At 52.1% G+C, this 25,367-nt stretch overlaps 1 protein-coding gene across 10 annotated transcripts in view; it reads right to left on the bottom strand.

The window, feature by feature from the left end:
* RBPMS (RNA binding protein, mRNA processing factor) overlaps positions 1 to 25,367 on the bottom strand; it is a 164,168-nt gene that overhangs the window by 14,812 nt on the left and 123,989 nt on the right. For 3 of the 10 annotated variants that reach the window (XM_037055301.1, XM_037055300.1, XM_037055303.1), the window contains exons 6-8: positions 13,229 to 13,359; positions 2,639 to 2,709; positions 1,217 to 1,286 (exon numbers count right to left, since the gene is read on the bottom strand). In XM_037055301.1, the coding sequence (XP_036911196.1) occupies positions 1,217 to 1,286; positions 2,639 to 2,709; positions 13,229 to 13,359 (272 nt within the window). Of the gene's footprint in view, positions 1 to 1,216; positions 1,287 to 2,638; positions 2,772 to 10,410; positions 10,571 to 12,644; positions 13,089 to 13,228; positions 13,360 to 25,367 lie in introns of those variants that run through there. The other 7 variants (XM_037055306.1, XM_037055305.1, XM_037055307.1 and 4 more) reach the window with 5 other exon arrangements.

Raw genomic sequence — 25,367 nt, 5'->3', positions numbered from 1 at the left:
ACTTGGCATCCCTAACAGGACAAAGGTCTGGTTCGGCCCTGACCTCACTCTCCTTCCTGTTTTGTGAGGGAACAAGACAGACCATGAGAAGGTTGACCTGCCATTTAAAAGGGTTACTTTGGGGCAGACTCCCCAAATTCACACTTCAAAGAAACGGTGCTTAGTACTTAACAAAAAGGCAGTCCAGATACTGAGTTAAAAAGGCACTTGGAATTTTCATAGGAATTCTACATTTGTAGGGAACATGTTCATTTGGTAGTACTCTGAAGTAAGGTTAGGCCTAAAATAAAATGGCACAAGCTGGCCAATCCAGGCCATTGTTTCCCTCAGGACGAGACACTTTCAGGAAAGCCTACTGGAAACAGCCACGCCATCTGCTGTCCCCAGGGCAGACGTCGTGCATTTTACAAAGCTCAGAGGGTGCGCACGGTGGGGGCGGGACTGTTTGCTCCATGACCTGCCCTCTGCTGACCCACAAGCCAGACCAGGGCCACTTCCCATAAACCCCCACAGGGCACATCGGATACGCCATGCCGCCCCACCCCCCTTGCCAGGGCCCCACAGCTCGCTGGTTCCTGGACAGGCCCCGGTGAACATGCGAGGTGCCTCCCCTCTACCTGGGGTGGTCACACCAGTGCCACCATCCATCCTGCCCTGCGCTGTGTCACTCTTTAGTGCCCGCCACCTTTAGGCAGTGCACAGGAGATCCATGATCTTGCCACCACCTAAGACACACCTCCCAGGTAAGTCCCTTTGATAAACTCCTGATGCAGTGCCATCTTCTCTCAGCCCCGGGAAATTTTATATACGTTACCCAAAGCTGTACCATACATACGTGCGTGCTGAGAAGTGCATTCCGAGAAACTCCAAGGCTCCCACAATAAACCCCTGTGTAAAGTGACATGACCTGTGCCTGGAACTCTAGGAAGGCTGTTTGCTGCAGGCAGCAAGGGCACCACACTTCTGTAATGAGCCCCTGATGCCGGTCCTGCTGACACCCACACTGACTGCTGACTGATGAGGCAGGAAGGCCAGGATTCAGTTCGTGAAGTTAGGGGAGCACCCCTCCCTCTGGCTCAACCCCAGGGGCTAATCTCTGGGCACAGGCAGGGCGGACGGCGCGGGTGCCGAGGGAGGACAGAGCTGCCTGCTGGCTGCCCGTCTACTCCCATGTACCAGGCACGTGCCACGGCTGTCACTGACGCTAAGTACTTACAGAGTATTCAGCAGAACTGACGGGACTTCCAGCCCTGAGAAGTGGCCTCGGAGGGAGGGAGCCAGCGCATCTGGAAAGAGACGTGGGGAGAAGGCTGTGAACCAGGTCTGCCAGTTCTCTGCTTCAAGGGCTGAGAAGCACCACGGCGCCGCCCCCAGATCCCCTCCACGCCCTTCGTGAACCCAGGCCACGCAGTCAGGAGAACGCCCACCTCCAGGAGCCCCAGTGGCCTTCCATTTCAAAGTTACCAGCGTGGCCAGGCTGAAGTCAGCCCGCCTAGACTGCAGGGCAGGCTCCCCAGTGGTTTCCTAAGCAGCACGTGGAGACATGGATCCGCTGTGATAAGGAAGGCCAGGTCGTGCCACCAGTCTGGCCAGGACCAGAGATTCTTTTCCCATTCTTTTAGGAAAAGGGTCTGCCTTCTCGGCGCCGTGTGGTGTCTGGGACCCTGCACGTGCTGCTCACTGCTTAAAGGGACACACAGCCCCATCTCTTCCACTAGGTCGCCAGAGAAGGCGGCCGGCCCCAAACACAAATGGACTGAGTGATGCTTTGTCCACTGGGCAGAATGACAAATCTACTGCAGCAGCTTAATCAAACGTACTTTGCAGCAAAAAACCACCTTCACCAGCAGATGAAGCATCATTCTGGTGGAAATGGAGGTACAGGGGGCCCGAGGCCTGCAAGGCAACTCTGCAGATCCCAGTGGCTTCCGCCTCATCTTCCCAGATCTTACAGGCGGGGAAGTGAGCTGTGTCCTGGGTATCTCGAAGGATAATCCCCCACGGTCACAGGGCCCAGTGGGCTCAGGATCACTAGCTCTACTGATCTGATTCCTAAATTGTCTAAGAAAGGGCCCCCGACGTGCCTCCCGCCCCTCAGAGTGGTCATTTCCTCCTAGGCTGCCGGGCTACCCTCGGGACTCTCTCCCAACCTGGGCAGAGGCGCCTGGTCTCCCTTCCCAGGAAATGTACCTCACAGGGCCACAGACGCATTTTGGCTGTCTGCCTACACCAGGTCCACCTCAGAGAGCCCCCTGGGCCAGGGTACATTTGAGGCCCTCTGAGGGACCACACCAGATTAGGTTATCAGCTGGAGTGTGGCCCCCAGATTATCAGAGGGCAGAGCTGTGTTCAAGAGCCACCAGCAGGCACCGAAGCTCATTTAAGGCAGGGCCAGAGTCATTTCAACACATGCAGAATTAAAGAGACACGGGACCAGAAGCTTTTCAAGCAGGTAGGCTAAAAAAAACACGTCACTTGGGGAATTCAGAGTCGTATGCAGGGCAAAAGAGAAACAAAGAGGAGAAATGTGGGCGGCAGGAGGACCAGAAAGGAGAGGGCGGGGAGAGTCCAGGGGAAGGGGGGAGAGGGCAGAAGGCAGGAGAGGGAGGCAGAGACATAAGGAAAAACGCATACCTACCCATGGTTTATAGCTTTGTGCATCTCAATCCACTTGCTCACTAAGCAAAGGGCAGAGCCGGAGCTGCCTTCCTGAGACACGTGGGAAAGGGTAGGGCGGGGCACAGCCCTGTGGCAGGTGGAGGGCTGGGAACCTAAACACAGTGGAGGGGAGGGGTCTGTGTGCACCAGGGCTGGGGGGAGTGGTGGTGGCGGCTGGTGCTGCCTGGGTGTGGGGCCGGGGTGCCGAGCCCACGATGCCAAGACATGATGGTGTTCAGAGGAGACACAGAGCCGCAGGGTGGATGGCAGGAGTCTTGTTTCAGTGCAGGTGACTGCGAGAAGGAGGCCCTCATCTCCCACGCACCCAACTCCAGCCTCTCGTGCTCCAGCCTCTTCCACCCACGCAGCCCTCGCACTCTCAGTCACACGCGGGCCTGCAGCTCGTGCACCAGAGTGCCCCGGTTGGCCTGGCCTGGCGGGCCCTCCAGGGTGACAAGCAGGCTGATGTGAGCTGTGGGGTCCAGGAAAAGTTGTGCTCAGCTGAGCCAAGGTGAAGTCGCCGGCTGGCTGCTTCTCAGGAAGAATGTGGAGGTGATGGAGTCAAGACAGGCCCTGAAACCCATCACTCTTGTGCCTCAAGGCTTAGAAACCCCTGTGCTTGTCAAGAGGGCAGACTCTTCTCATCGCATTCCAGACACCCACGGTTGCCTTTTCTTCCAGCTCCGAGGGTGCATCTGTGCCCACCTTCCAGCAGAGGGCAGTGTCCCCAGGCCCAGCCAGAGCCTTTCATCAGCATTTCACACAGGGGCAGAGCAGCAGGGCTCCTAGGGCAAAAGGGGTTCAGGCGCCTGGCCCAGGTGCACACACTGTTCTGTGCTACTCGCTGCTGCCCTCTGGGGGAAAGCAGAAGGTCTAACCCTCACACCCACTTGGGCTGCCGGTTCTGCTGTGGTTTTGGCCGCAGGTGGCCACTCCCAGAGTGCAGCGGCTGCTTTAGGTGCGTCACCAGCACTGGGAGACCCCCACTTCTCTTACTCCAGCTCTGTGGACACTTCAGCAGGGACTCAGTCGATGTGCCTGACCTTCCAGGTAAGGCAGTGATCCGTCTTCAGGAAAATGCACACGCACTCACACTCGTACCAACTCTCAACTCACAATCCTGCATGTGATTCAAGGGGCTTCTGAAGTCCCTGAAAGAACCTCTAACACAGTAACTATACCCCGGACAGACACTGGTTATTTCCTCTGTGCCGGAGACTGCTAAGCAGGTCACAAGTACTATGACACCCCACAGGGGATAAGGAACATGAAGGCCCTGGGACACTTGTCCGCTACAACTTAGTAACAGTGACAGCTACTCCTATTCCAACCCCGCAGCCACACTGCCTGCGATTCTACCGCCATACTTCAGAAATGGTCTAACACTGAGGCCCCCAACTCGGCGTGGGGTGTTGGAAGAGCAAAAGCAAAAATAAAGTAGAATGCTAGAAAAGGTAGTAACTATCCATAAAAATAACTTCTAGGAGGAAGCTAATAAAGGCCCAGAGGACTACAATACAGACTTTGACTTCCCCACAATGCTGCCAAGGACGGGAAGACTCCAGCCCGGCAACAGTGGTCTGTGAGGAGCCCCGTGTGCGGCCCTCACAGCGGAATGACGTGCACTGCGCCACCCCCCTTCAAGCCACCAACTCCCATTGCCACACTTGCCTTTAGAAAGAACCACAAGATGTCCTTACTAGGTGCCTGGCTCAATTGTGGGAGCTATTAATAACTGTACCCCTGGATTTAGCCACTTTCTTCCCTGTGGAGTAAAGGGGTAAGTCTAGGCCTCTGGTTCTTGGGGTACAGCACCCAGGCCTTGAGCACCTGCATTTAACAAGCCCCCTCCCCACTCCCGGGGAACATGATGCATGTGCTCCAGTCTGAGAGATGCTGCCCTCGAATAAGGGTTCCGAAAGCACAGCCAGGAGGAGGCCGGGGGAGACGCCCGCAGCCTGCCAGGCCTGGGAGGGGCGCAGCCTCCCTCCAGCGGACCTGGATGCACGCTGCTTGTTTAAAGGCTGAGAAGTTCCACAATAAAGAAACCTGTCTGACTTGATTGGACCCTGGGTTCTCCAAGTTTATCGGACCACAGAATCTTTTCATTACATAACAGCTAATAATAATTGTGGGTGTTGAGAAATGTTGGCCTGGAAGGCCCCATCTAGTAGTGACATTTGCTGGACAGGACACTACTTAGAGCTGGAAGACCACCGGACCAGCGGGGGCCCAGGACCTCCCATCTGTGAGAAGCTGTGATGGCTGGCTTCCCGTTCCGAATGCAGCTGCTTCACCACAGCGCCGGTGTCCCCAGCACCACACCGAGAGCCCAGCTCCCCCTGCTTTTCAAGGCAGGGATATTCTTGGGCCGTTTCTACCACTGTCTCTAAGAGGGTCCTGCCAGGGCTTTCCCAACAGCCACCATGCACACACAATCACAACAAACTCTGGCCCACGCACTCCAGTGCCAAGGACTGGAGCTGTAGAGCAGCGTCACCAAGCAAAGCCTGCCAGGTCCCACAGCAAACTCTGCTGCAGGCAGCCCAGCCAAGGGAAGGAGGCGGCCCGGCCAGATGCATCGCGCCTCATCCAAGAAACTCCACGCTCACCAAGTAGACTCATGTTTCCCATGCAATAGAGATGAACCTCTTTAAGGCACTAACTACAGTGTTTTTAAAAAAATAGTAACTCTCCCCATTTCTAAAAAAAAAAGCATTCACCAAAACTGGAAAACACTTTCAGCAATTTTGTTTCAAGAAATACGGCCCACTAGCAATCACTCTGTAAGGGAATATCCACCACATACTCTTCCTTCAACAAGCTGCCACTGTCCGGGCAAACTGTCAAGACTCATGTCAACTGGCTCGGAAGTCAAGGCTGCCATCCTATCCAACGAACCTCTGTGGGGGGAGGCCTGGCAGGAGAAGGCCACGCTGCAGCCCAGCCTGAGCTCCCGAACCCTCCCAGTCCCGACAGGCGCTGCTGAGGGCTGTGCCGGGCAGGAACCAGATCTACACCCTGAACACGAGGTCCTGGGCCTGGGAACACCTCCTGCCGACACCAGCCAAGGTTGGGCTTAATAAACCCAAGTCTCTGGGGACAGTTCTCTCTCCTGGGCTTTTAGACCCCCTTCCTGCCTGTCCTCAGCACAAGCCAGGCCCTGACTGCCCGGCAGGCATGTGCAACGAATGTGCTCAGACACCCCACACGTTTGCTTGGGACGAGGGCACCCAGGCGCATAACGCGCTGTGTCAGGTCAGGTCCACGGTGGTTGACGATCATCCATATTTAATTGTGTCAGTCTGTTAATTTTTAACTATGTTTGCCATCAAGAGCCATTAGAGGTCCCCAGGAGCCGGGCTCAGTGAAGCAAGAAGAACTCCGTGGCAGAATGGATGAGGCTTGAAGTCGGGGTGCCCTACTTTCCCCTCCTGTCACCGAGCACTGGCCTCCCCACCAGCAGCACAAATCCTGAATAAAACATGATCCCCACTGGGACCTGAGTTTCCTCTTTGCCCCTGTCACAACTGGTTTTCTTCAAGGAGAAGTCCACTTGCTACTTATAAAGGTTACATTTTATAATTCCAAAGTTTCTCTCTAGCCTTGGTTTCGTTTGCAAAGCAGTTACAACTCACATACGTCCAGCAGTATCGGGGCGCCTACTCCTGTGAGTGGAGGCCTAAGGCCCTGGGGACGGCCACCAGCCACCAGTTCTGCCCTGGTTCCAGGTGCTTCTCTCTGTTCTTTACAAGGCACGGAGCCCGGGCCCTCGCCTTTCTCTCGACAGGGTGTCGCTCTTGGGTCCCTGCACCCTAAGTGCTTCTTCAGCTACCGGGGAAGGCACAGCAGCCTCCAGGCCACGCCAGGTCAAGTTCTGACAAACAGGAATGGAAGGGCTCGTTTAACAGTTACTAGACTGTGCCGAGCATTCTACTCTTTCCCTCAATAAACAACCCCATGAAGGAGGTTCATTCTTCCTTCTTATAGATGAAAACTGAAGCTCGGGGAAATTTAAAAAGCTTGCCTACAATCCCAAAGTGAGCAGAGTAGTAGAGACAGCCATTCAAGTGGAGCCTGTTTGAATTCACAAGCCCAAGCCCCTGTGACCTGTCTTGCTAGGGAGAAGGGGCTCACTGGTAGCACCTGCCCATGACTCAGAGACTCAGGGACGGGTCCTTCCCACCAGTGAGGGCAGGGAACACAGACGAAGGGCCCAGGAAGCTGAGCTTTACAAAGGACAAAATGGAACCTGCTGAAGAAACCTGGAAAACAGTGCGCCACCCAGGGGAGGCAATCCCGCTGCTCCTGCCGTCAGGGTGCCGTCTACATCGGGATCAGTGATTCTGGGCAGGGCCATGGCTCGGGGGACTGACCCTGGTTTCAGAATGGGTCCTGCCAAAAGCTGCCCAGTACACGCCAGTCTGGCCTCAGCAGCAGCAGCAGCAGCAGCAGCAGCAGCAGCAGCAGCATCCGGCCAAAGGCAGGACGATCCCACCAACACGGATGGACGACTGGAACTGCTCTGGGAGGCCAGGGCAAACGCTTCTGTCTCACTGCCTTAGTAGGACGCTCCTTAGTTCGACTCTGAACGCAAAAAGGAGCGGGGATTTGGCTTGGCGAGCAGTGGGATTCCCTGGGGCTCAGCCACTGGCTCTGCAGAGCATTACCTCCCAAGGCACAAAACGTGAGCGACTCCACCACCCAGAAAGGAGGCTGGTGGAATGCAAGCAGAAGCCAGAAACCCAGGGAGGAATGAGCCGGCGACCTGGCGCTTCCTCTGAGGCTGCCTCTGATAGAAAAGCAAGATAAGGCAGCGGTGGAAAGTTCAGGGAGAGGGGGTGAGTCAAGCATGAACCACTTGGTCTCTCTGGGATTCAGCTCTTTCCTGCTCCTTATCTACTTCCTGTCCGGGGCAAGTCTGCTGCTGCTGGAAGGCATGTCCAGCCTGGCTGTGAGCAGACTTCCCCTGGGGATGAGTTCTCCCAGCACTGTCCCCAGGTGGCATGGGCTGCTGTCACTGAGGGCTCCCCTCACCTTGCTCCCTGCCCCTCGTTCCTTCTTTCTGGCCTCGCACCTTCCTGCCTCTGCAGCCCTGGTGTTATCGAGATGAGCAGACGGCCCTGGTCTGCACACCCACAGCCCAGTGGGTGGCCAGTCCTAGGCTTCCTTCTCTTCACTGAAAATTCAAATACTCCTTAAAAGGCTAACCCTAACTAAGCCCTTACTGTGTGCCAGACACTCTTGTAAGAGCTTTACACAAGAGACTATTATTAGTCCCACTTCACCCAAGTTCAGAGAGGGTAAGGAACTTGTTCAGTGAAGGTCACACAGCACAGGAGGCAGAGCTGCATCTGCCCAGTCGACTCCATGACCTGCACTTACAACCCTGTGCTACCGCCGGGGACTCAGAGGTCTCCTGAAGGGCGCAGGCCAGGCCTCACGGAGCCAGCAGGGAAACCGCCCAGGAAAGGGGACCGGGAATGACAAGGGGCTCTGGGCTCCCAATAACCGTAAGATGCACCGCCTCCTGCTCACATTGCCTGGCCTCCCTGACCCCTGTTCTCCTACAGGGGTGAAGATGCTCCTAGATGACCAGAAAGCTGAACAAGACCCGAAACAACATTCTAGCACGTTCAGGAGCACCAAGGGTGGGTTCTCCTCACAGCCTGACCTCCAGAGCTGCAGGTTTAGACACAAAAATAAACGCCCGAGGATGAACAGTGTCATTTGCATCTGAAGACAACGCAAAGCCTTGCTTTGAAGACCCCGAGGTAACTGCGGCCCTTCAGAGCTGTGCCCTCCTGCAGTCTCGGCAAACACACCTTTGGGACAGCCAGGCCTCCAAGACAAGAACGGCAGGGGCTAAGGGCTGATGCCACCTGTGAGGTACGGAAAGCCTCAAACCTCATGACTCCTCCCTCACTTTGGGGGGCTGGCTCGCTGGAGAGGGGCTGAGGCTGCCTTTCAAGGGTCCCAGAGGGGTTTTATTCACCGGTTCCCCCCGCCCAGGACCAACCACCAGTATAACACTGGCTCTGCCGTCTGAACCGGAGCGGGACGCTGAAACGTGCAAGCCCTTCTGGGAGCCCCAGCTGGTGGCCAGGCCAGGGACAGCTGCCACGTCACTGAGGCCTCGGGCTGGCGTGAGTCCACTCACACTGCCCTGCCCCTGCCTCCCTCAAGAACCTCCTCCTCCTGGTCTCTGTACTTCACTGACACCCCATCCCAAAAGAGACGTTCTTATGTACTCTTCCCCTTACTATTCTCCACAGTGACAGAGAATATACTTAATCAAAAATTTGAGAGAGAAAAAAAAAGGTTTACAATGCCGTTCTTGGAGGTCCGCACGGTACGGCTCGGTGTGTGCCTGGACGTGGGGGCAGCGGTGGGGGCAGCGGCGGGCCCAGCCCTACTGCCGGGCCATCCGGAGATCGGTCCCAGGCCTCTCTCTCCCCTGTGGTCTTCCCTCTCGGCTTGTCGTGTCCCTTTTCCCATGGCCTGTTGATGCCTTTATTTTGGATTTAACCTTTAAATTTTTCCAGTGTGTCCTAAGGGACCTCCCAAGGGGCATGTCCTGCCCCTGCGAAGTCTGTGTTATGGTCTGACAACCTTTTGTTCACATGCAGGTGATGTGTCTCAGTCCAAGCCCAAAGCGGCCCAGCGGCCCAGCGAAAGGGTCCACTGTTGTTTGGGGCCGAGGGGGCCTCTGAAGAGCAGGCAGCCAGGCCCGGCTCTTCAGTCCTACTTACCTGCAAAAGTTCCGGCCCGAGAACAGGACCCTGGCCAAGGGCACACGGCATGCTCTTTCTAGAACATAGGGAGGCCTGTGCTCTGCAGACTTTCCCATTGCCCCACCGACGACGAGACTGGAGGCGAAAATGAGCCCAGACTTAAAAAAGCCGAGATAGGTGACTAAGAAGTGACAGGCACAGCTGGGTATCCTCTTCAGAGTAGCATGTTCTGAAGGGCCACAGAGGAAAACTTCCTCTCCTGTTCTCGGGGACTTACATAATGTAGCTAATAAATTTGAATTACCAATGACCTTGAAAATAAACAGGATGATCGTGTCTAAAAATATTAATGGTCTTCTTAGAAATCAGAGGTGCGCCGCACCGAGTGGTTTTTCATCTCAATAAAAATAAGGCAGATTCGGGGCTCACAGTCTTACCACCATAGATCCTGTAATTCTTTTTAAAAAATGGAATTTGGTATCAAATAAGTGTCCTCAATTTGGAGACGGAGATACAGGCCACCGCCCAAAGGCAGGGCAGAACTAGACATGTGATTCAACTCGTTTTCCACCAGTTTCTGCCTCCTCACTGCTCCTCCTTCTTGAAAGGGTGGGAGGACAACACACTGTTTGCTTCAAACAGGCTTCCACTACCTACACACACCATCTCGCTGAAGCGCGGTCTCCTGATGGATGCGACCCACAGATGCAGGAATGAGGATCTTCCAATACGCAGCTCGGGATGGTCTGGGAGCCCAAGAAGACAGACGGGAGCAGCGGCAGGGAGGCCTCAGCTCGCAGTCTCCCCGGAGGGTCTGAGTCCTGCCCCCTCGGCACGGGCGCTTAGTGTCACTGGGCCCACTCCCCCACAACTGCAGCCAGAGGCACCCCCTCAGCTCCAGCATCATGTCATCATGAAAACAACACGCCGTAGTCTCCTGGAGATCATTTTTGCTCTGATTAAAATTTTTATTGAATTCTCTCCAATGTTATCAAGAAATCGTTTTGGCAAAAGGGGGGGGGGGCGGAAATAGCTAACAAACAAATTCAGCCTGGGAGCTCCCTCTGCTGGTCTGCAGTAGGTTGGTACGTTACAAACATATTCCCAGAGACCAATCTAATTTGCTGGAGAAGTGGACAAAAGACAGGTGTGTTGGGCTTTGCCTCAGGACAGAAACACTAGAAGAAAAAAAAATATCCATGTCTCAAAATAGAGCACAACACTGCTGAGAAAAGCAAAATCATTTAAAAGCTTCTTCAAAGACAGATAGTAAGATTTCCAAGACACAGTGGGATTCTCAACTACGGATGTGCTCCGCGGGGTCTCCCCACTGCGCTACCTCCGGGTCACGACAACTCTCCCAGGTTAAGTTCTGGTTCCCTGGTCTTTGCCTCCAAGTCTCTTCTTATCGGCTTCTCATCTACTTAGAGGAGAAAGGTCCAAGGAGCCCCTGGAGTGAGGCCTTTCCAAAACTCCATCACAGAGCAGGTCTTGGCAGAGCCAGCACTGAGGCAGGGAAAGAGCGAGGCCCGAGGGTCAGGGGACCTGGCTCTAGCCAGGGCAGAGCCGCCTTCGACTCCGGGTGACTCCATCTTCTCCAGTCTGTTTCCTCATCTGTAAAGCCTCTGCCAATCTGTTCTATGGTGTTCGTACAGGACCAGAAAATTTAAATCACCATATCTGGTCACGAGTCTTTAAGATACAGAACCCAAGGTTGCACTGGGAATGACTAGCATCAAGACGTGGGGTTGAGCACAAGGACCTCACTGGGATCGGATGAGAGTCCCACCGGCTCTAGGACCCACGTGGCACAGCCAGGTGGCTTCCGGGTTGGGAAAGCCTCCGGATCAAGTACGAGCTCCCAGGGGCAGGGGCCACCCGGGCAACACGCCCCGTAAGTCTCGTGGCCGAGTCCACCTAGTCTCGGCCCTGTCTCTCCCTGCCTTCTCCCAACAGCGTGGGCTTCCTAATCTTCAAGGACTCGTCAGCTCCTTTTCTCACCACATCCCCAGATGCCACTTTCGGTTCCATCCATTATGTGCAGAAGTAAAGGCAGATTGCCCAGGTGTTGTGGCTGAGAGCCACTATTCCCAGTCCTCCCTGGCCACTCGCAAATCTTGCTTTTCCAGGGCAATGGTGAAAGGCTTTGTGCTGACTACCCAGAGCCACGGACACTCGAGAGCCTACGCACTTTGCTCTTTCCTGGTGTCTATGAACACTCTCCTGACGGTCAACTGATCCAGGTCCAGACCAGGTAGCAAGAGGAAGAGGAGGGAGAGGGGGGCGAGGGGGAGACACAGCCACAGATGGCAGGGGTGGGGCACATGGGGCACAAAGCGGGGGGGCGGGGGCTCCTGGAGTTGTTCCAAGTCACCTACAAAGTCACCTCTGAGCCCACCCCGAGCAGGAGGATGGCAGAAGGTACCCACAGGTTGATCCCTTCTCCTTGTACCTGCCATTTCTGGGGTGGCCAGGCACTGACATGGACAAAAGGCAAAGAGACCAGGGGCTAGAGAAGCAAAGAAAGAAAGAAAAAGAAAAAACACAGCTCATCTATTGTAGGAATGGGCGATCTCTTAGAATCAGCCTGTTCCTTTATTTTCTGTACCAAGTACCCACTACATTTTCCTCCACCACTCCCACTGCGTGCTATCTCCCCCCCCGCACAGCGGGAAATCACTGGGACCCAGCGGCACCAAGGCCGTCTCCGCGTGGCCTGCCTGGTGCCCAGGGAGCCAGGCCATCAAATGCGCACATGGAGCCCCGACAGCTCAGCGCAAAGAGAACGGAAGAATGGACAGCCCACAGCACTGCTGCCGCGCGTGGCCGTGGGAACCCTCACTGGGGCTGCCTGTAGGGCCTTGCACAGTGTGGTGAGCCCTACACATCCAAGTTTAATGTCAGAAGGAACAGTACTCCGGGAAGCTGTTTATTCCATCCAGCCTTGCAAATGAACACAAAGCAAAACAAACGAAAACCCCTCCTGTCCAAGCCAACATTTTCTTAAAAACCAGGCTTTCTTGCTTTTAGAGGAGTTACACATGCAGTTAGACAAATGAAATCTTGACTCTTTCTATCTGATTTGCTATTGATTGCTCTGAATTGTAACATTGATTATTACTACTTGTACTAAAAGCAAAGCTTTTCTCTCCAAGAGGAGAAAAAGGGTTGGTAGGTAAGCAGTAATTGTTGTGAGAAAAAAAAAGTTTATTAAAATCAGGGTATTCTTAACTTAAAAAAAAAAAAAAAAAGCTGGTCAGAACAAAGGTCTCTACCACGACCTGTAGTTACATTCTACACACTACATAGGACCCCCTTTTCCTCAGGGTTTCTGGAACATGGAAGAAAGGACCCTTGGTCTCTCAGGTAGCGTGTGCTCCCAACATTCCCCTTTGGTCACTAGATCTCAGAGAACACGCAAGTAAAATCTCTCCACACGCAGAAACACACAGACACGTAACTCCTGCACCGTCCCCTCTGCAGCCCCTCCACACGACAAGGCACACACACATCTAAGCTCTGGGGACACCCTCTCGCTGGCTGGGAGCTGGGGGAGGTCCTCTGGGCCCAGTGTCTCGTGTGTGCCATGAGGGTGAGATCATTAAGGAAGACAGAGGTGCCGTTCGGGGCAAACATCAGGCAGTGGGTGATCACATTGCTGTCAGATGATCCTCAGGAGTCCCGGAGGAGCGGCAGCTGGATTTAGAGGGGATCATCAGTCCCACAGGCGGCTCTGTTAGCTGGGCAGGTGTTAGTTGTATGGTGCGCTCTGGGGAACCAGGTTTGAAAGGACTGGGGTGGAGTGCGTGCAGTCGTGGCCGATGGGTGTAAATTACCTGGGCATGCAGGGAAGCGGGGTAGGTGAAAGCAGGAGTAGGTAGAGCAGGCGCTAACTCCGCTGGGTACAGAGGGTACGGGGCCCACACTTCAGGGCTACTGGGGTAAAGTGCAGGCACTGTGAGCTCATCTGCAAGAAAAGAATAAGGGGAGAGTTAGTGGTTATCAAACAGCTGGTTTCAAATCAGAACAAAACACCCGGTAACCCCGAGCCCCAATCAATGCCAGCACTCAAATTACTCTCGTTCGTTTAATAACCTGTTGGCTTTGGTCCCCAAACCTGAGCGAGTGGATGGGAAACACACAGTGAGAGGGCAATACGCCTCTGCTGCCTGCCCGGCCTGCTCAGGGCCCAGGCCAGGCTCTCCCTGGGACACTGGGATGTCTTTCCAGCTGGAGCCGGGGGGCCCACAGACAGCAGGGATTTCCTGTATGAAACAGCAAGTGTGGTGGTCCTCAAAGGGGAAGAGGAAGAACAAGCAGCAGCAGGAGGCATCTCGTGAAAATCTGCCGCAGAGCCTTTGGGAGTACAACGGCTTCCTGTCAGGGCCCCAACAGACCAGAAGAACCGGAGGACTTTTCTGCTAATCGGTGTAATCAATAGACAAATAAGTTGTGATCATTAAACATTTCACATTTGGTGCCCAGAAGCACAGAACCAGTCATTGTGCCTACACAGCATGTACGTTGTTAAAAATTCAGAAAATGGAAATAAAAAGCCTTGAGTATCCTGATTAAAGGTTAAGGCCACAAAGATGCAAAGAGAAATGTTCACAGGTGCTGTTTATCCCGGCTGTAATTTTCTAGGGAAAAGAAGTGAGTCCAGTTGCCAACTGACTGGTCTAAATGTTCCTGGTGCAGCTCCAATTCCATTCAGGTCAAGCTGCAGCTTGCCAAGTTGAAGGGCAAGTGTCTGGGCCTCAGAAAGCATCAGGAAGCAAACAAGTAAAGTAACAGCAAACACAAGGGAGCATCTCGGCAGAGGCAAAAATAACACCAGTCAGTAGTTAGGAATCCAAACGCTGTGAGGCATCTGGAAAGGCGCTTTTATCACCTGTCAAAATCTGAAATCAAGCAGGTCAAGGGTGCTCCCCGGCATGCTGAGGGAGTCAGGAGAAGGTGACTTGATTAAGCCATTAGTGACTTTCCAGAAGTCTACAGCACGGGGGAGCCCAGGAGAAGAGGCTCGCTCCCCTCCTTCCCCCATCCAAGAAGCCACCCTGCCCGCCCGCTCACTGCAGGCCTCCCCTGGGCTCGCTGTCGCCCCCCCCCCCCAACTCTGGCTCTGGGCAGGGTCTTCAGCATCGGAAGGGGGCGAGAAACAGAAAACTGCTTGGCTGAGTGGGAAGTGGAGCCTCTGGGGGCCAGGGGTGGGCAAAGGTTTCCAGAGCCAGCCAGTGACCACCCCCTCCCCTTCAGAGGGCAGCTTGGGGATCCCGACCATGTGCTGTGCTACACTGTGCTGGCCGGCCGTGTCCCGACACCCTCCCCCTGACACCCACAACAAGGCAGTTAAGACCACCTCCTCGGGACGTGGTGCAGGAACAAACAGTGCTCGGCTGGAGAGCCTAGGCCACAGGCCGGAACGGACAGTTTTTCCTGGGGGAGGGAAACAGCAGCAGCATAAGCCCCTCGGCAACGACCAGTCTACACCGCCACTGCAGGGCGCAGGGGTCTCGAAGGAAACCCCTGGCAGGGGCTGCAAGAACGCTCACGGACCCTTGTCACTGTGAGACCATGAGATTTCCCTGGGAGCCGGTCCTGTGGGAGCCCAGCTCCGGGAAACCAAGTGCCACCAGAACCAGTGCCTCGGACTGAAACAACCGTTCTCAGGAACAACAAGCTATTATTGCTGCTGCTACGCCAGCTACCACGCTATTTTAAGACATTCTGAGTCTTTTCAAAAAGTCAAGAGAGTCCCAAGACCCAGCAAACGCAGGTTCGCAGCTGCCACACTCAGCCGGCCCCACTGGGAAGGCAGAGGCTCAGCCCCCACGGAGGGCTGAGGTCCTCATCCAGCTGCCCGGCACCAGCTGGCTCAGTGGGAGCTTCGACATGATCAACGCCTGCTTCTTCAGAAAAGTTTTAAGGCTGAAATGCCTTTTAAGATGCCTGATCCTAGAGAGAGAAATAAATAATGGAGATGAGATGGAGTCGGCATTTCAGGCTCAGCCGAATGAAAGTAATTTATGATTTCCAGACATTTCCACATTTTCATCTGAAAGCACTACTTCCCACTGGGTCTATACTGATGCTCAGAGACAATTCACTAAATAACATTTGCACAAAACCTAGCCCAGCAGAAATCGGGGGTTTGCTTCCAAACCCCCTAAACCAGGGGAGTGTCAAACTCATTTTCACCGAGGGCCCCATCAGCCTCACAGTAGCCTTCACAGGGCCGAACGTAATGTTAGGACTGTATAAATGTAACCACTCCTTAACAGTTAAGCGGGAGCAAGGCTGCCACCAGGTAGAAGCAATGCACCAGGCCATGCGCGGGCCTTGCATTTGCCACCTGTGCCCTAAACCCAAAGCTGCTAAGCACGGGTTTAGTCAAGTAGTGAAGCAGCGGCCTAAGAGATTAGGCTGAACCTGCACTCGCGCCCATTTCATCATATCTCCTCTCTCCTCTTGTGAAGGGAATCAGACGGAGTTACTGTAGATGTTAAGAGACGTGCAGCACGCCGCGGGTCACTCGGTCAAAACGAGTCAACAGAGACATTCGGCACCGGTGAATTCAGGGAGAACAAGGCGGGGGAGGGTGCTGTCTAATGCATTCTCAAGGACCCAGGCCTTACGCAAGTCTGCACCCTGGGCCAGCTCTGAGACTTGGCTACATAGCATGTAATAAGAATGCTTGCTCTATTCAATGGTACCCAATAGAAAGGTCTAAAACTTAAAAGATATACTACTGTTTTCTTTGCTAAAGGAACTTAGAAAATACCCACAGGAACAAGATCTAAAATTTCCCCATCTCTGCAGCATTTGTCCTTCCTCTCTGTCCTTTGCGTGAGCACAAGCACTCATGCACACACACGAGCAACAGGAGGCTCAAACCAGAGCAGTAATTCCAAAGTTAAAAATAAAAGCAGTGGAACCCTTTCCTTGAACTAATTTCGCCCCCCGCCCCGCCAAACTCTTTCCCATAAAAGTACAGCTATTTTGATGGACTAGGTGGTGGTGGTAGAGGAAGCCTGAAGGACCGTACCCCCGGTGACAGTCCCCCCCCCCCCCAAGGCACACCCGGTCCCAGAGCACACAGTCTGAAAACTGCTTTGACAGCTGCTCTCACCCAGGGACCCGCTTTTAAAGTAAGCTCCTCTTCAAAAATCTGAGGTCTGGACTCCTGCCTGCAGCCCCTGGAAACCTGTCTGAGAGGGCGGGCGGGCCACGTGCAGCCGCCGGGACAAGGGAAGGAACAAAGACAAAGCAAGGCCTGGGGTGGCACAAACAGGCTCTCCTGCTCACCACGGGCTTTAGTACTTTGGGGCCGATGGAGACCTCGAGTGAGCTTTTGTGGGGCACCTACATTTCAGTATGAGGCTGAGGACTCGGAAAACCTACACTCTCCTTTGGTCAAAGAGAGCAGTAAGTGGAATGGGCTTTTTGCATTTGTATATTCCTTTAGGTTGCTAACGCAATCTTAGCAACTTACAACAGCAAGACACGAGTTTTTTCCACAGCACGGGCCTGGCATGTGGGCGCCCACCTGATGGAGCAGACAACGCCCATCCTGCTTGAACTTCAGAGAATGGGAAGGCTTAGAATGGAAGGGAAAGTTTGCTGCCCTGGGCTGGTTGGAACAAAATGGACTTTAGGGAGGGCTAAGATTCCCCCTGAGAAAAGAGGCTCTTTCTTACCCACCTCACCCAGAGAGAGCCAGGACCCCCGGGAGCCAAAAGAGATCAGCAAGGCGGGGCTTGTTGTCTGGGCTCAGTCCAAGCCCTCTGAGAGGCTTGGTCCTTCCTTTCCCATCGCCTCAGATCTCACTACATCATTTCTCCTTTTGCACCTCTGAGGATAACGCTGTTGAGGACTCACAACACACAACTGGAGAGGCCTTTTCTTAGCATAAAAATATGCAAATGGAAGAGCGCACACTGGATTCTGATGAACGAAAACTAGAAATCTCCCCAAATTCCACCCCCCAATCTCTTTGAAAAGAAAGAAGTGAGGTCTCTGGTGAAGATTTAAACCCTAGGAACTCTGAAGATCATCTTGTCCATGGTCTCACTTTATTTTTTTTAAAAAAGGTATTTTTTTAAAAAAGATTTTACTTATTTTTAGACAGAAGAGAAAGAAGGGAGAGAAACATCAATGTGCAGAGAAACACTGAATAGTTGCCAACTAGGGACCTGGCCCTCAACGGAGGCATGTGCCCTGACTGGGAATTGAACTGGTGACCCCTTGGTTTGCAAGCTGGCACTCAATCCACTGAGCCACACCAGCCAGGACTATATATTTATTTTTAGAGAGGGGAAGGAAGGGAGAAGGACAGGGAAAGAAACATCGACCAGTTAGTTGCCTCTCAAATGTGCATTGACCAAGGACAGAACTGGTGACCTTTCACTTTGCGGAATGACACACAACCAACTAAGCCACACCAGGCCGAGCTGCAGTTTCCCTTTAGATGAGGAAACAAAGATGCAGAAGGCGAGGCTTCCAGTCTAAGATCACAACTGAAAATAGAGATAATGATGAATGACTCTCAGGAGCAACCTAGAGAAGCAGGAACAGTAAGAATCTGTAATGGCCTTCACCAGAGTCTAGTTGAGAACACAAGGTCCAAGAACCTTAAATCAGTACTGTATTTACTTTGCTACAGGATACTTCTATTTGGAAATATTGCACAGCAATCTCATGTTTAGCATGTCTAAACTAAACACACTCCCTCCAATGCCTGTGCTCCTCAGTTCCAGATTTCAGTCCAAGGTGCTAGCTACTCAGTTGTCCAAGCCCAAGACCTGGTGGTCTCCCGATTCTCCCTCACACTCGGTCTTCTTCCAGGGTCCCCGTTAATCCACCTCACCATCCACTGATGTTCACCACCATTGGATTACTGGAAGCCCCCCCGCAGTCCCCTGGGCCATTACACGGTGGCCAGGACAAGCTCTAAAATACACAATCCAGTAATGTCACTCTCCCACTTAAAATCTGTGATTCCTTGCTCTTTGAACAGTGCCCGAACCCCAGACTCCATGAACTAGAAGACCCCACCTCCATCCCCAGCTTTCCCTCACAGTCTAGGATCAGTCACTTTCACTGCTTGACCACACCAGGTTTCCTCCCACTTCCAGGCCTTGTACACACACCTGTTCCCTCTACCCAGGTGTTCTCCTCCCCTCCCTTCACCTGGCCTAACTCTTCCTCATTCTTCCAAAGACTCGACTGATTTGGACGGTGGAGGGAAGCATGTTCTGTGTTTGCTGCACCCGCAGCTCCACGCACAGCAGTTACCTCCAGGACTGCAGCTTCCTCGTCTTGCTCACCCCAGTGCCTATAGCACAGTGTGTCAGAAGGCATCACAAAGTCACCCATTTGTTCTACGCTTGATAAAATGCATAGAGAAAAAAATGTGTTTCCATCCTGTTCTTCAGAGGAGGGAGTGATAAAACTTTAGGTTACCTCAATCCTGTGCGGGAGAGAAGCACACACGGAAGGAGCACGGATGTGAGAGCACGTAAACGCCATTCTTAAATAAGATGACACTCCACCCTGTTTTACTAACACCTTATCTGTGCATATGCTTTATCCACAGCCAAGGACTTGCACGTCAGGAGCCTTGTTAACAGCCCTGATGAGAGGAAAGAGGTAGAAACAGGTGTCGCATTTTAACAATGACAAAGGATCTGCCTTCGGTCTCACAGCTAACTGGAACTGTCTGAACGGGGCCAGAACCGAGGTCTCTCGTCTCAGCTCAGGTTTCCTTCCACACCCTCACCCTGCCCTGGGCAATGTTCCTGGAGCAGGGGTGCCCCCACTACTGGTGGTGATGGCAGGCCCCTGGAGTGCGGGTGGTCTTCACCTCTAGCTTTTAAACACTCAATTTACTAGAAGAAACTCAGGGACAGAGTCCTCTAGGAGAGCTTGCCAGACACATGAAGAATTTGGCCAGGAAAACAGCAATCATGACACAGAAGGCCCATATAAGATGAAAAATTCCATTTTTATAGGGAAAAAAATAGATTTTGAAATAAGAAAAACGAGTCAAGAGTTGTTTTAAGGAAGCAACTCCCACCCCCATACCTCCGCAAGTGGTTGACCCGTGTCTGTCAGGTGAACCATTCGGAAACCAGCCACACGAGGCTGATTTGGGGTGGGGGTGGGGGGGAACGCCCCACTAGGGCACTCTTTTCTGGTGCTGCAGCCAAGAACGCACGCACCCACGCCCAGCTTCGGAGGCCCAGCACAGAGCACACCCCCGGCAGCAGTGGGTTGAACAGTGTCCTCCCAAAATTCACATTTACTTGGAACCTCAGAGTGTAACCTCTTTTAAAAGCAGGAATTTTGCAAATGTAATTATTTAAGATGAAATCTTTCTGATGTAGGGTGGGCCTGGAGAGAGGCATGGGACAGTTCCTCCTTCACGGCCTCCTGAAAAAATACTGCTGATGCCCTGTGTTCAGATTTCTGGCCTCCAAAACTGTGACAGAATAGATTTTTCTGGTTTTCAGCCACCCAGTTGGTGGTGACTGGTTGGAAAACTACAGTCCCCACAAAGGTCACCCACCTTCCCCGGCTCCCCAAGAAGGTAAGCGCCGGGGAAGGTGGAGAGGACCTGGCGCAGGAAACCAACCATACGAAGTGCTGGGGATGCCAGGAGAAATCGAGTCTGTGCTCGACCCTCTACTTCTAACTGCTCATCATCCCAGTCTGTGGCCACTTCCAATGCCTCAATGGTTAATTCTATTTAGGACAGTACACAAGCCTACAGCTCTGATCTCCTCCAGTGCAGGCCTCCCAAACACACAAACTGAACTCACCCAAGAGGAGTTGGTTACTCATAAACCAACTCCTCTTACCTCCCCCCATTTCCCATGGCCAAACAACTGCTGGGTCCTAATAACACGGCCAAGGCACCAGTGATAACGGCATTCGCGGCAGTACTACAGCAGCTGGCGTATGCTGAGCACACTTTAGGTGCCCCACACCGAGCTAGTGCTCCTTGTGGGAGGCGCCAACGTTAGTCCCTCAAATCAGGATGAAGCAGAGGCACAGAGAGGTCTGGTCACTAACCTGACGACTCACAGCAAGTGATGGGAGCAGGACGTGAACCAAAGTCACAGGAGCCCAGAACCCACACCCCTCACTTCTCTGCCCCTCTGTGCCCCTCTCCCCACCTTTTCCTCTCTGTCCGCACTCCCACCACCCACATGCAGGTTGCAGGTTCTCACCCGGATTGCTTCAACAGTCTGCTGACTTTTAAACTGGCTTCTCAATACCTTCCACACTCTCTCCTCCGATTTTTCTCTTGTAACACATATTCCTGAAGCAACTCTTCAAGCTTACTGCGGGAAAGGCCAGCCGAGACCCACAAAATAAATATGCCGAGGAAATTCCTAAACCAAGTGGGTCCTGACTCAGCTGGCCCAGAGTCACCTCCCTCCAGTCAGCGACTTTCTGCCTCTGCAGTCCTTGCAGCTGTTTCACATCCAGGAAGGAGCCAGCACCGCTGCGGAGCCAGTCTGGAAGGACCTGACCCCGATCTGAGAGGTGAAGGGGACCCAGAGCATGAGCTGGAAGAAAACGGTTCCTTCAGCCTCTACTGTCCTCTACTACTCGTGCTCATCACAACGAGACAGTTCCATTCCTCTTCCTCCTCGAGTCCTCCAGCTGCGGAGGTGAGGGTTACCCACAGCTTCCCCAAGCAATTCCCTTCCCAGACACAGGCAGGTGAACTCTGAGGGTGTTTGCCCGCTGCTCTGAGAGCCTGGAGCTCGTAATGACTGCCATCGATTCTGGATGTTTGGCAAGAGCTGTATTTCCAGAAAGCACAGGTTTTGTAACATACAGGCCACATAAAAGCCTTCAGCCAGCTCCACACTGCTGCAGAGCTTCGTGAGCAGCACGAGGGTGGAACGTGGCTCAGCCGTATTCCCCAGCGTGCCCTTCCACAGCGCCGGGCACAGAGTGGGCGCTTGAACACTTCCCAGGTGGAAATACCCTCCCTTTTGTCACACCCTCTCCTCCTCAGAACCACAATGGCCACTGAAGTGTGTCTTCTGCCTCCTTCATTGGCTACGCAGCCTCTGCCATTCGTGGTAGAGACTGTACATGGATGTCTGTGCTGTGCATCTGAGGGGCAGCGTGGCTTGTCAGCCAGCCTGTCCTCCCACCAAATGGTAACAATAAGGACACTTACACAGCGCATTCTTTGTGCAAAATGCCCTGTGCACTTTGACCTACTTGTTTCCCACAACATCCTTGTGAGCCAGGTCCTGTCACTATCCCCACGTCACAAAGGGAAGGTGCCAGGGGCTCACAGCCATGATTTGAAGGTGAGCAGTGAGGCTCCCAAGTTCAAGGTCTGAAACAACTGTCTTAGGATGGTGCTTTTTTTCTAGCCAAACACCCTCCCCAAACACAGCCTAACTTCCAAATCAAAGTAGGAGAGACATGTCACTGCCGTCAAAGACAAACAGACTAAATGCTGCCTTAGAATGGATGGGTAACACAGAGCCTAAGCCGAAAACGTGACCATTTTGACCTGCTTTGCAGCTCATGACAATATCTGATTATGAAATTTATTTTTAAAATTTGTAATAAAAAAGGCAAAGCCTACCCATAAGGTAATTTTGGCATGAGTTTTACAAAAACTGGTTAGGAGACACCCTGTGCGCACGTAAGCACTGAGCAAGGGAGAAAGAAGGTGCGAGGCACTGCAGAACTGGAGCGCAGGGGTGATGTGTGAGGAACGCCAACAATCTGTGCTTCACTGAGAATACCCGGGGGAGTAGAGAAGAAGGAAACGAAACGTCTTCCTCCATTTAAAGAATATTCAGCGTTTCAGTAAAACTCCCACTTGCCCCTCAGCTTTTGGGGAATGCATGTATGATTTGGTGAGGGAGGAAAACTAGGAAGGGAGCGGTATTACAAGTATATGTGGAGGCACAGGTGTTTTGTAATGAAAATGCTGCCTAAACATAATTCTGTAGATGGATCACTCACAAAACTATCCTATTAAACACTACACTCCTGGGGCACAGGGCCTGTGTTGGTTGTGCTCACCACATCCCCAGGGCCTAGCGCTGTGTGTCTTATGCAGCAGATATTCCTAATTTTTATTTTTTTTAAAGTCTTTATTGTCTTTAGAGAGGAAGGGGAGGAAGGCAGAGGGATAGGACAGGGAGAGGAGAAAGAGAGAGAGAGAGAGAGAGAGACAGAGAAAGACAGAGAGAGACAGAGAGAGAGAGAGAGAGAGGGAGGAAGAGAAAAACTGATTTGTTTTACTACTTATTTATGGATTCACCAGTTGCTTCTTGTATGTGCCCTGACTGGGATCAACCACAACCTTGCCGCATTGGGACAATGCTTAAACGACTCATAATTTTTAATAGTACTGTGTGAGGCATACATCTCTGAGTACAACTTCCCCCTCCCCTTTGAGATAAATTCTGAGCAGATCACCTATGTCAAATGCGATGGGTATTTTTTAAGGACCTTGGTACACCTTGTTGTGTTTTAATGATGTTTGAATATATAGTCCCAAAAGGAAGAGTCATGTTTGTACAAACTTGAACTATGACAACACTGGAAACCATCATTAAAAGCAAAACTAAATAAAGTTGTAATCTCCCACTGCCAGCATCTGTGTCTGGCACACAAAAGGTATCAATGAAAGTGTGTTAAATCCGATCTTACCAAGCTCATGAAACTTATTACACTGTCAAGAGTATGTAAATTGAGAAATACTTTGTCAACGTAATGATTTAAACTTCAGCACATTTCCTTGACTTTTAAGAAAATGTCAGTCTAAATCCACACAAGTTCCAGTCCTGGATAAAAAAAGGCAGACACTTTAATAACTTGTCACAGCTATCAGTTTCAAAGAGATTGAAATGATTTAGAGAAATGATGAATCAGAACTTCCAAATATATCTTACAGAGCAAATAACACAAATGCAGACACACCCACATGAGCACAGTGGCCTGTAGGCCACGTGAGGAATTTCTCAGTGGAGATGTGAGTCTGAGTCCAGCCCTTTCTCTCATCTCCTGAGGCCTTCTGCTTCTTCACAAGCTCAGCAAATACACACACTCTTTGGTTCCCCAACTGTGTTCACTGGCTGGCCATGGGCCATATACGTTTGATTCATCCACAGGTAATGTCAAGAATGAATATTCACAAGCCATTGGCAGAACATAGTACCCTGGCTGCCAAAACTGCCGAGATGAGAGGTAGGTGGGCCGCACCAGCACACTTCGGTAAACCCTACTTCCCCCTCGTGGTTTTCTCAAATGTCAGATCAGCCCTGGTCTACAGTCCGCTGTTCTGAAAATAGTTTTGGGTTTAGTATAAATGGCTGTATCAAAGAGTCCCAAGCATACTCTCTAGAACTCAAGAAAATTTATCCATCTCTATGGAAGTAACAAAAAACAGGCACTAGGTATGCTAGCATTCTGTATCCCACGAGGCCATTCCAATTACTGAAAAGAAAAACCCATAGGCAAAAAATGGTCACAGTTTTATATAGGCGATAAAGACCTACTGTAGCGAAATGCCATCATCTCTAGCGACAAACAGCTTAAGAGATTTAGTATTGTTTTTCCCTAGTTTCACAGGTTGTGCTATAAATTAGACTCTTAAAAATTTAAGTTATAAAACCGAAGAAGTCCATGAACTAACAGAGAGGGAGCTGTGCATGCAACATTGCATCACCTTCCTGAGGTGCCTCAGGCACTTTACCAACCTCCCCCCAGCACCCGCAGCACCCCCACCGCATTGCCAGCCTCCGGGCGGCGAGACCGATGCAGCCAGAGGGCACCAGGCCGGGGCCCATCAAAGCCAGCAGTGTGGCAGCCAAACTGTGTGGGACAAATATCAAAGCAGTCCCACCAGTGAGCAGGCTTTCACCAACCATTCCTGTCCCAGCCTCTGAATGGCACTTGCAGAAGGGGAGGGAAGACACAAAATAACGGGACACCTGTCCTTGGTGGCACCACGGTGGCCATCATTTGAAATACTTTAAACGTGGCCTCAGTGACCACTGATGATGACCACTGTCACCATCATCACCCTGAAGAAGGTCGTTTTTATGCAGAATCACATGTTTTAGTACCACAAGGCTAACGAAGGCTGCTAAACATTTCTCTGAGCTAAGGTATTTTAACATCTCCTTCAGAGACACTGGAAATCTATCACTTGAATATGAAAAATCAATCAGTTAAATATGACAAGTCTAGAGACCAACCACTTCAACATGAACTATGCAAAGCCTGTAAGAGCAAGGCCATCGGGAGACCCAGAGCTTACAGTCTGCAGGTAACAGAGTTGTTGGCGGACAGGACATTCGGAAACGTGCCCTCCTTTCTCATCTCCTCCAAACTCTCCTTTCTTGATTTGTCCAGTTTCATAACTTGGCGGCTTCAGATTAAATCTTGAGTACAAAGCAAACTCCACTTGCAGAAACATCTGTTGCTGTGTACTGCTTCCCTCCCCCCCAACATTATCACCAAAGGATCATTCCACCTGCACGGTCTACGACGGAACCGAGGAAGACGTTTCCTGAGACGCTGAACCATGAGGCCACAACATGGGCAGAGTAACTGGGCAGTCTCCAGTGAAAAATAAAGAGAGACTAAGCCAGTTCTTCAAGGTAAAGGCTGCCCCTAAATAAATAAATGAATGAATAAATCCTACAGTATCCCAAAAAGGTGCTTAAGTCACTATTCTCTCTCCAATTGTTTTACTTCTCTGGTAATGTCTTCAACAAAGATTTAATCTGTGCGCCAACGCTACCTGAATACCACCATCTTTCATTTTTCCAGCCCAAATCTGGCACAGTGCTGCTGAGCCACAGGTGTCCTCATGATTTACAAGCTTTAAAGGTAAACTTTATTTAATTACGTGTATTTTGGTGATCCTGGGTAGAGTGGAGAGAAGTATGTATTTGAAAATAACTATTTGAAAATGAAAAC

The sequence above is a fragment of the Sturnira hondurensis genome, unplaced genomic scaffold (assembly GCF_014824575.4).
Source record: "Sturnira hondurensis isolate 20B ecotype Veracruz unplaced genomic scaffold, ASM1482457v3 Scaffold0008640, whole genome shotgun sequence".
In the NCBI taxonomy this organism is placed as follows: Eukaryota; Metazoa; Chordata; class Mammalia; order Chiroptera; family Phyllostomidae; genus Sturnira; species Sturnira hondurensis.
Note: the sequence above shows the minus strand (reverse complement) of the source record. Positions and strands in the feature narration are given on the sequence as shown.